We start from the raw sequence: 12,776 nt of genomic DNA, 5'->3' as shown, positions 1-12,776 counted from the left end.
GGAGGGAAGGAAAACATTAGTCAAGAATGCCACTGCAAGAGCATTGCAGGAGTTAGTTATCTACGAATTAAAAAAACTCTAATACACTCTACATACTCTGTCTTTGTTTAGAATACTCAGCTAATTTCTGTGACTTTCTAGGAGATAAAAAGCGAATATATGTGCTTTCCTAAATGGAATCCGTCGTGCCATTAACCTTTCAGGCTATTCCAAATAATCACATAATGGGACAGTACTCACTTTTATGAATGGTAATTGTGGAGCTTTTTAGAGGTTATTACCACAAATATTATGTAATGCCTCGATGCTTTAGAGTTCAATATATCGCAAATGAAAAAGACCAAACACAATTTCTTTTGCAAACTTGTCCAGAAAATGCTAAATGCACACTTTGCTTTTTTTGAATAGCATCTAGATGACATGATGTGTCTTTGGTTTACAAAAGCTACGAATGTTGCCCCTGTACATGGCGTACATGGTTCACATTTCAAGGAGTTGCTAGGGGTGAACCACAGTAAGTAATAAATGGACAAAACAAAAATTTTCAAAGTTTTAATCCAACAAATGAAGAGCATCTTAACACTGTAAAATACCATTGTACTGCTAATGCTGTCGAATTGTACATTAAAAACAATTATTGTCTATAGATGTAAAAATAGCAAGTTTTATGATACAATAAAACACAGTATAGAAAACATTTAAAATTAAGTAGAAACCTCTTAAACAATTGAGGCATTAATCTAAGCATGTCTTCAAACATATTAAATAAAACACAGTTAATACTGACTCTAAACATCCCCCCAACATCCCCACTCCCCGCCCTAATTAAACTGATTAGAAAAAAATAGTCTCTCAGTTACTATGTTTTGCATTCTTTCAGAATCCTTTAGATTCTCCATTTTCTTCAAGTACAGTAGAACAACTCTTCACAATACAGTACTACCCCTGAAGTAGTTCATTTCCCAATGCTATATAATCTTGGAAGTAAGTATTTAAGATTAATTTTGAAGACTAGAAGAGGCCCAAGGAAGTCTGCAGGAAGGCAATTAAATTTTGAATGCAAATTATTTACACAAACATTAGAGTACTGTAATTACAGCATAAAACTTGCAACATAGCTGATGGGTGCTTTTAACAAAAGCTCCAAATGATAGAAAGGGAAGAAAAACACATTACAAAATAAATAATCTAAAGTTCTTCATGGTAGAAACGTTCATCATGAAGCTGCCTACCATAATCCGTTGCTTCGCTGTTAAGAAACAAATCCTGGTTCTTAAGAATTTCTGCTTCAGAAAGCTTTTTATCATCATTCAAATCCATTTCTTCAATGAGGTGAAGAGCCTTTAAAATAAACGGAACACCACCACGTGCACAGTTAATAGATACGAGCATTTATAAATAATGCTTTTGGAATGGCTTTGTCAAAGTCCTGCCACATCACCATTACTTGTAACAAGCTAGCCAAGATTTTACACTCAGAACAGAGCCTTTCTTTCCTCGATTTGTTTCCCGTTGCCTCTTTTATTTGGTGGGAAAATCATAATATCAAATCTCTGCCCTCACTACCAATTCTAAAGCAACAAATCAATGTCAAGCCCATAGCTTCACTTTGAGGGCAGAAGACAGTATTAAAACAGCAGAGATTAATCATCGTCTTGGAAGTACCTGTAGTCCTTGAAATCCACAGGCGGGCGCAGTACCCGTCTTTAGTGTACGATCTTGCAGAAAATGCAAGCTTAGGATGTCAGCTGGAGCCCCTGTGCTTTCAGAGAGCCCCTCTGGACATTCAGCCACTGAACTGACAGCCACAATAGCAAGTCCTTGATATGTGGGACCTCAACTAGGATTTCAGCCAATACGGTCTTCAAGTTGAGCATCCTCTTTCAGAAGTGTGCACCGGTTATCTCAGTCACATATTTACCCTGTGTCTCCTAAGATAAGCACTCAGGTTAAGCTGTAGGCACGCTTGCTTTCACCTCTGGAGGTATCTGCTGTGCTAAGCCATTTTTTATTTCCTGAACCTGTGCAGACTCACCTTCCCATCATATGTGCATATGATTAAAAAACCAAAAAAACAACAAAGTAGGGATAGAGATTTGCAGCTGAATATTCTGTATCTACTTACGATTTGCAAAAAATGCTCCCTGGCTACAACACATGATTAAAACGTAACTGGAAAGTATTTGACATCCACCATGAAAAAGGGCTTTCTACCTTCAACAGTGGACAAGATAAGCCATCTATGAACAGGAACTTCAACTCTGGGTAGCAATTAATGTTCTCCCTCATTTGCTGAAAGCAAAAGCTTGCTTTTCTGATAAAAGTTTTAAATACTAAATCATGACAACAACGTCCAATGAAATTGCAAGTTAAAACAGTTCTCAGATTTTTCCTTATTTATGTATTATAAGAGGAGGGAAGTTCAGCAGTAAAACAAAAAAACAATTGCAGCCTTTTTTAGTTGTAGCTTATTCACAAGTATTGCGGAGCTGAAAGCTAACAAGCTAGTACAGCAGCTCTATTGCACCTATTATTGCTGAAAAATAGAGGAGTCCTAGTTTTACATGGTTTTTTGTTTTTATTTGCTAAACATCTACAAATACAATGATTTAGAGAATCCTTCTGTTCTTACTTTTTCTGATTGGTATGGCTCAATGTAACTGCTTAGTGACTTTTTAAAAAAATTAAATACTCCTTACATTTAAGCTGACTACATCACCAAAAAGCACCGAAGAAAATAACAGGGACTAACGTCAGCCAAAGCAGATTTTAAAAGCACTCTGCATTATTAAGACAAACATGTCGGTAAACATGCATCAATTCCTGGACATGGAATGTACGGAAATTTGTCTATTTTTTTGTCATTTGGCTACCAGGTTTCTCAAGTTGCCTTGAAATGCCAAAATGAAACTGCAGTATTCAGCTTTCAAACAGCAGTTTGAAAACTCAATGCTGCCTTCTCTTTAGGACAGGTGATTTTGCTAAGCCCTTATATTAACTGAAGAAAAAAAATAGCACATCAGAGAAACAAATAAAAAAATTATTTCTTGCAGAACTGAGCTGTTACTATGGCATGGCCGTGCGGTAAGCTAAAATTTGAATGAATAGTAAAGAACTGCTAAAAAACCAAACCCAACCAAGCAAACCGACGCAAGTGTGAACAGACTCAGCGCCACACAGAATTCCTGTCCGCTAGAACAGTATTGTTTCTGTGAAATAAGAACCACCCACCCTCCAGAATCAGATGTTAAAGTCTGTGCAAAGGCTTACAGATCCACATTTACAACAATACTACCGGAGCCATTTAACAGCTTCCTAGAAAAGACACTTGAGCACCCAGCGCTGCGTGCTAGCCACGTTGCTTTTTCTGTCACCGACAGAGCTGAAAAAGGAAGATGTGGGACCTCAGTAATGAGATGGTCCAACACAGCAGCTGGGCTATGCTGTTTGACACAGAGTCTCCTGTCTTTACCAGGAATTAGGGAGGCACAGGAAGACCTGTTGTTCCTGCCATTCTGAACACCAAAATCCTCCAGTGCACAGGAAGGAGACTTGGACAAATTAAGGTAAAAAGTTACTAGCAGAAAGGCAGAAATCCTCTCTACTGCAGTTGGTGACTGTAAAGTCTGCTGACTAAAATAGGTTTTTCTGGAACACTCAGTGCTTCTACTGCCTACTACAAAAAATAAAGACAGCTAAAATGAGAATCCACTTCAACCTCTTATGACAGTCTACCCCTGATTAAACCATTTTAATTATAATCATCGTTTGCATTACAGCATCTTGAATCACAGAATACTTCCATTTTCTTGTACTTATGAAAGACAAGTTTTTAGTTCTAGAAATGATGATGATTTATCCAGTTAGAAGAATCACAATCAATTTTTGTTTTCAAAATTATGCTGCCAGCAGGTAGCAGCTTCTTTTAGCAGTATATCTCATTACATTTACCTACAGTAACTAAAAAAATAACTCATTAAAATACTGTAGCCTTAAGTCAAGCCAGATGAGCTACTTAAACATGAAGAAAAGCACTTTGTTAATTTACAAACATTCATACAATTAACGGGAACTTCAAATTTGCCTACTGCAGTTAAAGGACCTGCATTCTTTGTCAAACTGAAAAAAGGTTAAAATACATGCAAAGATCTGCTAAGCACTCTTTTTCAACTACTAAGACATGATAAATCTGAATGTATCCATCATTTTGTTGGGATACCTTCAAAATTTTACTGCATTAATTAAAATCTAAACAACAGTCAAAACACGTACCTCCTCTTGTGCAATACCCTGATTATTAGGTACTATCCAAGACAACAGCTCCTGAGGGTCGAGTTTTCCATCATTATCCTTGTCATAGTCATTCACAAACCGATCCTTCTCAACGAGTATCCACTCTGGATCTTCCCTTGCAGCTAGAAAGACACATTTGTCAAGTTTAAAGCCACTCTTTACCTTAAAGCTGATGTTTTCACGTTTTCTCCCAAGGAAATTTTTTAGTGCGGGCTCAACAGACTCAGGTCAATACTGCAGGCTTTCAAATCAGCTTACTGTCTATTTTTTTTTGTTTTGTTTTCTAAAATACCCAGAATGTATCCAAAGCAAATTTCATTTACTGCTTTTATTTGTTCACTTGCATACTTGTTTTATACTTACCCTGTGTACTGGCATTGCATCCTGCAACCTAGCCAGCCATCTTAAACTTGTCTCTAACTCTTCAAGAAATTTCGAAGCAATTAGTCAAATTGACAAACAATGCAGACAAGCCTGAACAGATACTCAGACTTCCTAAACGTTATGAAAGTCAAAAGTAGTTGGCATCACAAGCAGATACAAGTAACAGTTTACAAATAATTGCTAGTATAAAAGAACAAAAAGAGTGAAGTCTCCCTCCTTCCTTTCTAGCATCTAGTTTGCAAGTAGATTATCCCTTAATGTCACAATTCACCACACACTGCTGCCCAAAACCACGAGACAATTATGAAATCAGACCCACCATGTAGTTTATTAGCCGTTGTTAAGTGTGCTGCAGGAACACCGTCTGCAGAAGAGACGGCCATTTGGAGAAAAGTTGAAGTACTTCCTACAATTACAGCTGATGCTGAACGCTTGCTAAAAAGTTTTAATGACAAAGCCATTATCTTCTCCATTACTGCAAGGACCCTAGCAACAATTTCACTCCTCTCCAACAACTACGGATAGACTGGCTCGGAAAAGGTTTTTTCAAGTCAGAGCAGGAAAAAGATAAAGAACCCTGTAGCTGCATCAGAGATCTATTGTTTTTACTGTCTCTGGCAAACAAAGGTGGTTATAAAAGGTGAAATTCCAGGTGGTTGATTGGAGTGAAGAAAAACTGACTACTCCTCTATTTCTCCATATCCTCACATGGCTTAAACATTTTCCGCAGCTAGGATGCTAGTCCACACTTAAGAATTATCACTCCTTAGGAGTGAGCAGACTTTCCACATGCCTGAAGCTACCGGTCTTTTTGGAACTGGAGGAGTTATCTGCCCTATCTGGTAGCAAATCAAATACAGCACATAAAATATTTATCTATTAGCAACACAGCTAAAGAAAAGTATTGACAGACACCAGGTAAGTGTTCTTTTTCTTGCTAAAGAAGGAACAGATCAAGTTTAAGGAAGGGCAAGAAGAGGGGAAAAAAGAAAAAGTGAAAGCAGACAGGCTTTTGATATCTGGTACAGTGAACGGACTCCTTACACTTCCCCTCCACCTCTCTTAAAACACACACAGCTTCAACCTTTCTGAAGCAAGGCTGAGAGCTGCCGTCTTAAGCTGATGAAGACCAGGAGAGTTTAACCTTACATTCATGCTGGCTGGTTTCACAGATGTAGTCAGTTAGCAAAACCACATCTTATTCCAGCTGCATACCTACTGCTTCAGTCTTTAGGAAAAGAAGAAGTAACTTGCAAGGAAACAGTGGAATGGGCTATACACGAACTACTGCCAAATACATACAGGGCAGACTGAAATAATGGCCTACTGTGTCCAGTACCAGCAAACTGAATTATTCTAAAAGACAGGATAATGTTACTCAGAACCTGTAGGTGGAGGTGCAAAAAGCTGAAAATAAAGGTGCGTACAATTCACCCCATTCCAAAAGCTTTTGTTCAGTTCCTCCTTTTACACCCCCGCCCTTTTTCCTTACTTGGGTCTCTTCTGTAATCACCAAGGAATTCTTCCAGGCTAACGAATCCATCACCATCTTTATCATGTTCTTCTAAAGCCTCCTGAATAACGAAGTCCTTTTGCATACACACAAAAAGCAAAATACCAATTTGTGAAAAATTAGCAACTCGCAATCAAAAGAAACAGCACTAAATAATTTTAGAGCAACAAGGTATTCTTTAAAGGCTCGCTCATTTCAAATCTGCTTTTCCCTCTTACGCAGACTAGTGCAGTAATCGGTTCTTGTGCAATAAAACAGATCTGTTTAGAATGTCAGCTTTTATGAAAACCAGATCTGAAAGGTGTACATAGAGTTGGAGTCCTTCAACATAATTCAAAACTGCAGAAGTAGCTGAGAAACATGAATTTCTACAACGCTACATCATCTCTCTTCACTTTTCTTTTTTCATGTGATGTATTCACTAATTTGCATTTCTGCAACTTTATGCTAGGAAATTGTTAGGAAAACTGATTGGTCTTTTGGTCCTGTGTTTCCCAGTGAAGCCAGTGTGCCTGTTCTGGTAGCTCTGTCTTTTCTTGTTTGTCCATAATCAACAGTTATGTCAACAGAAACAAGAGGCTCTGTTTGCACGGTGCTCCTCCTGGCAGTTGGCTCTGCAGCATCCCATAGCCAAAGCTGAAGGCTCTATTGCAGAAAAGCACCAATTACTTTTAACTGTGGTCAACTGTCACTACTGAGCTGGAATGACACCAACAGTCACAGCAGTGATGAAACGGATGACCAACAGCGAAGCACTCATGGCTGAAATAATAATCCCCCGAACGCTGACCGTATCAGAGTCACTATTAAAGCTTCAGGCGGGCTTCAATGCTCTTTTTTGGCCAGAGAAGTGTCTTTAAGCACAGGGAGAGCAACCAGCACTTGACCTCTTCCTGTGCAAAGAATTCTTTCCCATAAGTCACCCTAGCTAGAATTGAACTCTGCACTAGGCATGAAATTTCCTCAAGCTAAAATCTCACTGATGTATTTCCCACCTAACAGAGTTTAGGGATAGCCCACTCCCAAAAATCTGGGATAGTTGTGCAATACTAGCTCCTAAAACAGATTTCAAAGAAAAGCACTGAACTACCGCTCCAGCTCCTGACCTCCAGCACTAGATCCCCAACACGTTATCTGATTTTTAATTTGGTCTGTAAAAGCAATACACATAACTGCTCAAAAGCACACCTCCTGTAGCACTGGGGCTAAGCACATGTATTAAAAAGATATTGCATCTATAGACATAGGCTGATAAAGATACCTTCCTAAACCTTACCGTCATATACTCCACCTCTTCAGGATGTTCAAAAGCAACAAATTCATCCACATTTAGATCAGGAACATCATCTCTATTAGCTTTTTCAAAACGCTTTTTCTCCTTTAAATGAAGCTTAGAACATAGATTTAGTTAGAGCACTTAATGAAAAGGAAAAACAACATGATAATAGCTGGCTGTAAGCTCATTAAAATATTAATTGCTTCACATTACCTACTCATATTACACTGATGTTACAATTGTCACTAAAGAGAGCTCATCCAGAGCCATGAGAACAGCACTTTTAATCAAGGTAGTTTTATTCTAAGAACCGCATAAAAACTTCCTTTTTTTTTTAAATTTAAGGAGACATTTAAAATACACTCTTAGCCAAGGCTTCAAAAACACAAAAGGGAGATAATGAAAAGGCCAAGGATCTTGGTCTTCTACATATCATATATGTAAAATGTCTTTTCTGAAGCTATTTTAAGTGCTGAAGAATTACAAGGATTCCTTTAATACAAAACTGTTGTCCATTACATCTCAAAATATTTCAAAGCAAAGTCACTTCTCTAATCCATTTTAAGTATAAATATTAGCATGACTTTTAAAAATAAATACCCACAACAAGCAGGCAAGTTCTTATTTCTGAATGTATTGCACTTCCTTTTTCTGTACTCAAAATGTGCAACAAAACATTTTTTTTTTCTCGTTTCATTTCATACAGTCTCTTTAGACAAAATAAAGACCCACCACTGATAACTGATCTCTACTCAAACTGCCTGTGATGTGAGCTATAAAAATTTTGGAATCCCATGATTAAGCATGTTGTGCTATCAGTGTGACTGATCTGGGTAAGGGAGTGGCCAGCAAACCAGAGACCACAAATATTTTTAAAATAACCACTTGGAATTGTACTTCCTCGCTTATATCCTATTTATTGACACTTCTCTCAAAATTAGGCTAACCTGATTAATACAGAGCATAACATGTAACCAATAAAGTATAATTATAACATCTTAACTATCCTGCAAAATAATTAAATGTACTCTTAAAGAAAAGCTGGCCTTAGCTGAGAGTTTAAATAGGAAGGCAATTCAGAAGGACTGACTACAGAAAGTACTAGACTGCAACATAAACTTCAACTATTGAGCGAAAAAGTATTTTTCCGTGGTTTTGAGAGACGTGATGAACAAGGCTGCCACCTTCTGGTAAATTCATACATCTACTTGATGTCTATTCTAAATCAATACCATAGTCTTCCATTTTGATTAGAGCAGGATGACTTAATTTCCAAATGTAAGGAGAATGCTGAAGATGGCTGACGTATGACGCTTGTACAATGCTGCTAATTTTGCTCTTTACAATATACGTTGAAGAAGTCGGCAAGCAGGAAAACCTAGCAAGCAGCCAAAGTATAGGCTAAGTAAGTAGGAGTTCTAGCTCAGCATATGTATCTATGATGGCAATATCTCAAACATGGGATCAATATTTTGACTGGTAGTTCCATGTAAAGTCGTATTTTATTTAAAAGCTATGTAATTATTCAGTTACGTGGCCTCCAAAGGTTTATAGTTTGTTTCTTCAGTGTGTCAAACCCCCTACCCATTGTCTATTTTAGCTTCACTTCTGCCAACATCCTGTATTACCTACTACTACTTTACTAAAAGCAGCCAAAGCAATCCTCATAGGAAGAAAAAACCCCACAAAACCACAGGCCAGAATAGTCTAAAAACTCACTTATTCTCTTTTGGGGAACTATTTACATGTACTTATAAATGTGTAACGTGAAAGGAAACAAGTTTTGCTATGTGGTGATCCTTGGTGAACTTTTCCTCCCTGCCTCTTTCCTTTCCACTCTTAAGTATCTGCTTTCATATATGAGATTGATCCATACCTTCTGTTGTTTATACATGCAGTTTTAGCTATCAGATTTGCGTTTTGATTGCTAAAAACATCCCAGTTGCTATTGCTTTCTCTGCGGGTCTCTAACGGACAGAAAATGTTAAAGCAGGCCATACCGCTGCCCCACAGTGGGTACTTGAGAAATAACTGCAGAAGTGGCTAGAAAATGCAATAAAGGGCGTTAAAGAGCACAAGGGCTTCCTTCACCTCCAACACCAGTGGTACTGGCCCCTGCTGAAGGCAGCACACCGGTAAGGCTGCAGACCTAACCTCACAGATTGCCATCTTGTTTTGAGATGATGGCTGGAGATTGTGCTCTGCGATAAGGCTGTCAATAGACTTATACTCCACTCAGCTAGCAAAATATACTCAGGCGGTATGATTTCGTTCTCTTTGTTTTGTTGGTTGCAGCTTTAATACTCCATTACTTTCCTTTAATTACTCCCCTATCTCAGATAGATGAAAGTGTTAAAACATATGCCAGCTGCTAAGGTTTCTCTACCCATCCTGTTCTGTCACAATAAACAAACATTGCTGCCCTTTGCCAACAGCTTACAGAAACCGATGCTGAAACATTTTACCTGTCGAAACGATTCTTCTTCTTGATCCTCCAGGACAGCATTCTCATCAAAATCAATTACACGATCATACATTTGCATATTATACTCCTTCCAAGACACTAATCCATCACCATCTTTGTCATAGTCGTTGAAGTGTTGCTTAGCTTCTTGCGTAACATAATGTTTAAAAGACTGCTGTATCCAGGAACTCAGCTCGTCTGTGAAAATCATTAAAAAAATAATAAAGTAAAAAAAAAAAATCAGATGCATCTGCACTAGAAGAACTGTAAAGATACCACGGGTCTATTCAGTCTAGAATTTAGTCTGCAATTCAGATGTAAGCAGATAGGCGAGAGGTTAGTTAAAGCAAAACAATCTGTTTCCTCTATGCTATGGCTTTTTTCAAGTTAACGGAATGAGAGAATAGATCACAGCTACAGCCTTCAGTTCTTCTTTCGTAGGACCAGTTCCTCATTGATGCCCTCAGGCCAGAGTTACACGCTTACTTCAATCTGGCCTATATTGGTGCTGCCAGAACGCGTGATGCATCCCTCTCCAATACACTGGGAAGTGGTAGGAAGAAATTATTACAGGTAGCGTTCATATGGTTGCAGAGCAAACTGGATCACTAAAAACTTATCCCGTAAGAAGGAAGATCCTTAGTTTTCAGCTGAGAAAGTATTTTGAAGTGTAGAAATTTAGCTCAGAGGAAGCCAGCCACTTCGGGTAGCTGCTGACATTTATGTCAGCTTGAAATTACGTGGCCATGGCTTTTCAAATCTGAAGCCAACCAACACTGTAGCATCCTTTCACCTTTTTTTTTCTTCAGATCTTTATGAAAATGATGCTGAATATGGTTTAGACAGACAACTCTAAACGTAACTTTGTACCCAATAAACCACTTCTGAAAAATCCACAGACTGAAATAAAACTCAATTCACTGCCATTGTCTTAATTACCCAAAACAAAATTCCCTTTACTTGTGGATGACATCAAGCCTTATGCATTTTGGAAATGCTTTTAAGCTACTTCTTATAGAAACGTGGCTAAAAGAAATAAAGCTTAATATACAGATGAATTCACACAAATACATTAAAGTTACTTCATTTAAAGAAGATGGGGAGAACATATTCTCTCCATATCATCTAGTTACTTCCAGGGGTCTGGAAGGGGCAGACAGCTTCCTCTGCATTGCAAAATTATGTAGCTAAACCAACTCAACTGAAATCCTGCTCTGAAGAGTCACAATGACTAATAAAAAAAAATCCTACAGAAATTACTGTTCTGGTGTAGAAAAATCTTACAGCATTTTTTAAAATACCTTGTTCTATCTTTCTTAGCTGAACTGTCAACACAACTTTACTAGGTTTATTTAAATATTGAAAAGCAGCAAGAGATTTTTTTAAAACCTATTTTGAATACTGAATTTTTATTACCAAAGGAACCAACTTTACAACAGATTCTGTTCAGAATTGACTGAACGTGCAGAAGCATGCACACCACGTTTTGTAATCAGGTGCACAAAACCAGCATTACCTTACAGGAAACTCCAGTGTGATTTCTTGAAGATGAATAACATATAATTTATAGCATGGCTTACTTCCCAGCATTTAAGGCAGAAGGTACAAGCATCTGAGCACATGGTGTCCAGTGCCATTCATCAGAAATACTTAATGCTCTGACATTAGAAAAATGGTACTACTGTATCACATCATCTCTCCCTATCAGCCTCCAAACAGAGGCGCCGCTAATAAGGGAAAAGTTCTCAAGGAATCTTTTGCAATACACTGAGAAATAACTGAGCTGAAAAAGCTTCGATACCATGAGTTTCTTAGTGTAAAAACATTCCCCTGAGTTTTCCTTTGGGAAGTGAGGGGAAGGCAAGCTTCCATTAGACTGAGAAGCAGACACAATACACACTATGAGGATGGAAAGTTCTACACTTTAAAAGGGACCTCTTCCCTTTTAGCCTTCACATCGTGTATTACAGGGATTAGCCAGCCCGCCAAAGTTGCATTCTCTCTCACCTCTACACAGGCAGAGGCAGGAACGCTGAAGTAAGTGCGCAGTTGATTAATTTCAGCACGTAACATGAAAGTCATTCAAGAGATACAGCTGATCTCATCTTTAACACTCTATTTTGTCCTCTCACCTAGAAAGCTTCCTGCGTGTTTAAAATCACGTTAATGTAGTATCACTGTTCTGGCATTTGAACAAAGGTTCTACTTGCTCTGTGTGTGTGCACGTGAGAAAGACTTCTGATTTTTTGTCAAAATCACCGCAAAAGAACAAAAATACATTTTCACAGCAAGTTTAAAAATTAAAATAAGCAGCATCATGATAATGTACTGCAAGGAAGGGCCTGAGTTTGATACTATATTGTGATGAAACGAATGTTATGATCCCTCAGTGTCACTGAGTGTCACCAGGTATTGAAGCGCATATATGTAGTATTAGGGCTGCAGCGCACTTTCTTTGCCTCTTAAGCTTGCTCTCAGGGTTGCTCAAACAGGATTTCAAACACAGAAATCCACTCGATTCAAAGTGGCTTCAGCCGGGCGAGGAGCAGGTGCAAGCGCAAAGCTGCTACTTGCGGGTCAGCGTTGCTCTCTTACCCACGCTAACCTGCTCCTGATGGCACTCGCTTCTTGCATCAGGTCAAACGGAAACCTGAGGGACTGAGGTATCCTCTACGTGAAGCCTGGCGGTATTTCTAACGCGCAGTTACGTTTTTCATGGACATTCTCCGCAGTCTAAGAGTCATCGGCTGCGTCACTGGGAGAGGGCATCTCTTCCTTCTCTGAGGGCACTGGGCCCGACCCGGGGCACGGACAAAGCCCGGTCCCCGCCCGGATAACCCCCCACG

General features: G+C 38.7%; 1 protein-coding gene across 1 annotated transcript; it reads right to left on the bottom strand.

Annotated features, from left to right (window-relative positions):
• Window positions 1–537: 537 nt before the first annotated feature.
• On the bottom strand, window positions 538–10,128 carry RCN2 (reticulocalbin 2, EF-hand calcium binding domain; the record flags this gene model as incomplete). The annotated part of the gene is made up of 5 exons (XM_010292171.1): window positions 538–1,341; window positions 4,273–4,415; window positions 6,170–6,266; window positions 7,467–7,568; window positions 9,932–10,128. Coding segments are annotated over 5 exons (692 nt in total), but the record flags the coding sequence as incomplete, so codon positions are not given.
• Between the last annotated feature and the right edge of the window lie 2,648 nt (window positions 10,129–12,776).

Source organism: Phaethon lepturus, unplaced genomic scaffold (genome assembly GCF_000687285.1).
Source record: "Phaethon lepturus isolate BGI_N335 unplaced genomic scaffold, ASM68728v1 scaffold9278, whole genome shotgun sequence".
Lineage (NCBI taxonomy): Eukaryota > Metazoa > Chordata > Aves > Phaethontiformes > Phaethontidae > Phaethon > Phaethon lepturus.
Note: the sequence above shows the minus strand (reverse complement) of the source record. Positions and strands in the feature narration are given on the sequence as shown.